At 40.1% G+C, this 3,562-nt stretch overlaps 1 protein-coding gene across 1 annotated transcript; it reads right to left on the bottom strand.

Moving 5' to 3' along the window:
• Positions 1 to 1,782: 1,782 nt before the first annotated feature.
• Positions 1,783 to 3,520, bottom strand: LOC110102387 (dihydrolipoyl dehydrogenase 1, mitochondrial). The gene has a single exon (XM_020830715.2). The coding sequence runs from the start codon at positions 3,240 to 3,242 to the stop codon at positions 2,013 to 2,015; it is 1,230 nt and encodes a 409-aa protein (XP_020686374.1). The 5' UTR covers positions 3,243 to 3,520; the 3' UTR covers positions 1,783 to 2,012.
• Between the last annotated feature and the right edge of the window lie 42 nt (positions 3,521 to 3,562).

Genomic DNA, 3,562 nt, shown 5'->3' with positions numbered 1-3,562 from the left:
TTTTCATAGGAATTTATGACACATTTTAAATATTTGGGATCCACTCCGCATGAGATTAGCTTTCAACACGACCATCATCGAGGAATAGATGGTTGATTGTTTGAATATTGTCAACTATGTTTCCCCAGCAAATAGAGGATCAGGTTTAATAGTTTATTAATATATGAATGCTAAAATCAAATATTTGTGTTTTATGGTGAATTTCATTTAGATAGCTTTTGTATTTGATGATTATGCATTCATTTGTTAATTCAAATTAGGTCAACTCCAATCCTTTCAAGGAGGATGAAACTTGGAATATTTTGCCCGTGTAGTATTCTCTAGATATTGGATTTAGGAATCAAATGTGACAATCGAAGCATATGCTTGAATGATTTTAGTGTATAAATTAGAGTCATTATAGAGGTATCACCATTTGTCTGCTTGTACAAGTGTTACGAATCTGGTGGTGTTGCGTTGTGCTACAGGTCATCCGTTGCTTTATGTTGATTGATTGTTCGTGTATTTCAAGATTTGTTAACTTTATTTGCAACCATGCAATGGACATTTAGAAACCACCAGCTATTATCTATAGATGAACTACGCTCAACGTAGATTTTACATTGTCTGTAGGCGGTCGCTGCGCTGTGCTACAGTCACTCGCTGCTTCTTGCAGAAGAGCTATTATTCACTGATGAATCTCTTATAGTTGCTCGTAAATAATTTTATTATCGTATGTCGCACTACGTATGTCTGTAAGAAGTATTATTATTTACGAACAAGTTTAGCGTGTTCATTTGCATGCTTATGTGGGCTACTAGTCGAGCTGCACTCAGTATTGATTTCCTTATGCATGTTAACTTGCAAGTTGCTATATCCGTTGACATCACTCATAAACGGACTAATGCACTTGTCCGTTAGTTAATTGTTGTTGATTACAAGCATGTTTGTGTATTCATTCGTAAGTGGATTGACATAATTAACTGACACATTCACTTGCATGTCATACTTGTCATTCGTAAGCAAACTGTCGAACATATATTAAGGGTCTCTTGTGGCTCACAAGTTCCAAGTTCATTCATTTATGTTAGATTTTCATTATCACACACATCATATTTTCATTCTTAAGCATCAAATTATGTTCTCTGTGGTCAGTTTGCAAGTTTAATTCCCTGTTTATTGTTCTTAAGTCAGGTTCCCTATGATTTTAATTAAGTCATATTCTCTGTCACTTTATATTTCGGTAGCTTCCAGAGACCCCTCCCAACGAAGAGATGTAGGGAGGGCACTTGCTCTTTCAAATCCTCCAAACTGGATAGGATTCAATGGCCGAGGGCTTCAAGGGAGCAAATCGTCCTGGTATTGATCTTCAAGCACTACTTGGTAATTTGATATTTTCCCCAAAATTTTGGCAGCCTTCTGATGCCCCCTCCCCGCAAGGGAAGGTTGGGGAGGGTATTTGCCCTTTTGGATCTGCTCATCCGAATCAAATCAATGGCCAAAGGCTTCGGGGGAGCGAATCGACTCTGGAATTGATCTTCTTATCATCCAATTATGCGCGACCTGCTAATTTTAAAACACACATTTTTTTCCTCAAAAACCCGGCAGCCTTCTGGTGCCCCCTTCCCGGAAGGGAAGGTTAAGGAGGGCACTTGCCCTTTCAAATTTGCTCGGTCAGATCGAATCAATGGCCGAGAGCTTCAAGAGATATATTAACCACAAAATTCTAAGCTACTTCACAAACCCTAAAAGCAAAATCAAATGCAATTAAAAAGTAATACAAAAAAAAACTCCAAGAGTGAATAAAAAAAGCATTCGGTGGATAAATATCACCATTGGATTACATACCCACATTCAGTTTTCAGACATTTAAAAAAAAAAAATTCTCAATGAGCAGAAGAGAAAGATCCCACAAAATTTCATTCTCGAATGAATATTGCAAGAGAAATGATAACTTTAAATGAGGTCTCCTATTACTTAATCCCAGAATTATTTCAACACAATTGCAAGATAAAGAAATAAACAGACTCACATTAGATATGAATGGGCTTGTCATAAGTAGCCATGGCCGCCTCCTTCAATGCCTCGCTCATTGTCGGATGGGCATGGCATGTGCGAGCGATGTCTTCGCTTGAAGCTCCGTAATGCAATGCGAGCACTGCCTCGTGGATAAGTTCCCCAGCATTTGGTGCCATTATGTGCACGCCAAGAATCTTGTCGGTTTCCTTCTCGGCTATTATCTTTACAATACCCTCAGCATCATCAATAGCCTTTGCCCTGCTGTTTGCCAAAAACGGGAACTTGCCCACACGGTAATCAACTCCAGTGGCCTTCACCTGGTCCTCAGTTTTACCTACAGAAGCCACCTCTGGATGAGTGTACACAACTCCAGGCACCAAGTCATAATCAACATGGCCTTGTTTTCCAGCAATGAATTCCACACATGCAACGCCATCTTCTTCAGCCTTATGAGCGAGCATGGGCCCTGGTATCACGTCCCCAATGGCGAAAACTCCAGGAACACTAGTTGTGAACTTTTTATCAACAGTGATCCTTCCAGCCTTGTCTGTCTGAATGCCAATCCGTTCTAGGCCGAGTCCTTCTGTAAAAGGGATTCTACCAGCAGAAACTAGAACTACATCTGCTTCAAGTGTGCTTTGCTTGCCACCATCCGCAGTTTCAAGTGTGAGCTTGACACCATCTCCAGATGTGTCAACCCCTACAACTTTTGTTTTGAGAAGGAATTTCATCTTCTGCTTCTCAAGCATGCGTTGGAATTGCTTTCGTATCTCGGCATCCATGGTGGGTACAATCTCTGGTGCAAACTCAACAACAGTCACTTCGGATCCAAGACGTCCCCAAACTGAGCCCATCTCCAGCCCGATGTAGCCTGCCCCGATTACAACAAGCTTCTTTGGAATATTTTGTAAAGATAGAGCTCCAGTCGATGAGACAATCTTCTGCTCATCAATGGTGACTCCAGGGAGAGATTTGACTTCAGAACCGGTGGCAATAATGATGTTTTTTCCTTTGATGATGGTATTGTTTCCATCAAGTGTGTCAACTGAAATTTCAGAGGGAGAGGTGAACTTGCCATAGCCTTTCACATAGTTTACTTTGTTCTTCTTGAAGAGGCCTTCTATTCCACGAGTAAGGCCTGATACTGCTTTGTCCTTTTGAGCCAACATGGCAGGAAGATCAATTTCTAGCTGAGAGAACTTGACACCATGGTTCGCAAATGCATGTTTGGCTTCATAGTACATATGAGATGAGTGGAGGAGAGCCTGAAAGTGAAATATTAAGCGGTGCTTGTGCTTAGATTCTCTTCTGAAGGACTGCTAGCCAGAAACTAGAGTGAATAAGCAATACCAAGCACCAATTCATTTTACCAGCACTTTAAAATCAGGCATCAGAAAACGGATAAATTTACTAAATCTCGCCATTTGGTTACAATGATTCTAAACTCATCAAAACCTTTCAAAAATGTACATTTGGATTTTTCATCTGAAAAATGAATGAAAGCCAAATCGGGATTTCTCAATGCTACAAGAACTCAGCCAAACAACAAAAAATAAAATAAAAT

This window comes from Dendrobium catenatum, unplaced genomic scaffold (assembly GCF_001605985.2).
Source record: "Dendrobium catenatum unplaced genomic scaffold, ASM160598v2 original_scaffold_11713, whole genome shotgun sequence".
NCBI classification, from domain to species: domain Eukaryota; kingdom Viridiplantae; phylum Streptophyta; class Magnoliopsida; order Asparagales; family Orchidaceae; genus Dendrobium; species Dendrobium catenatum.
Note: the sequence above shows the minus strand (reverse complement) of the source record. Positions and strands in the feature narration are given on the sequence as shown.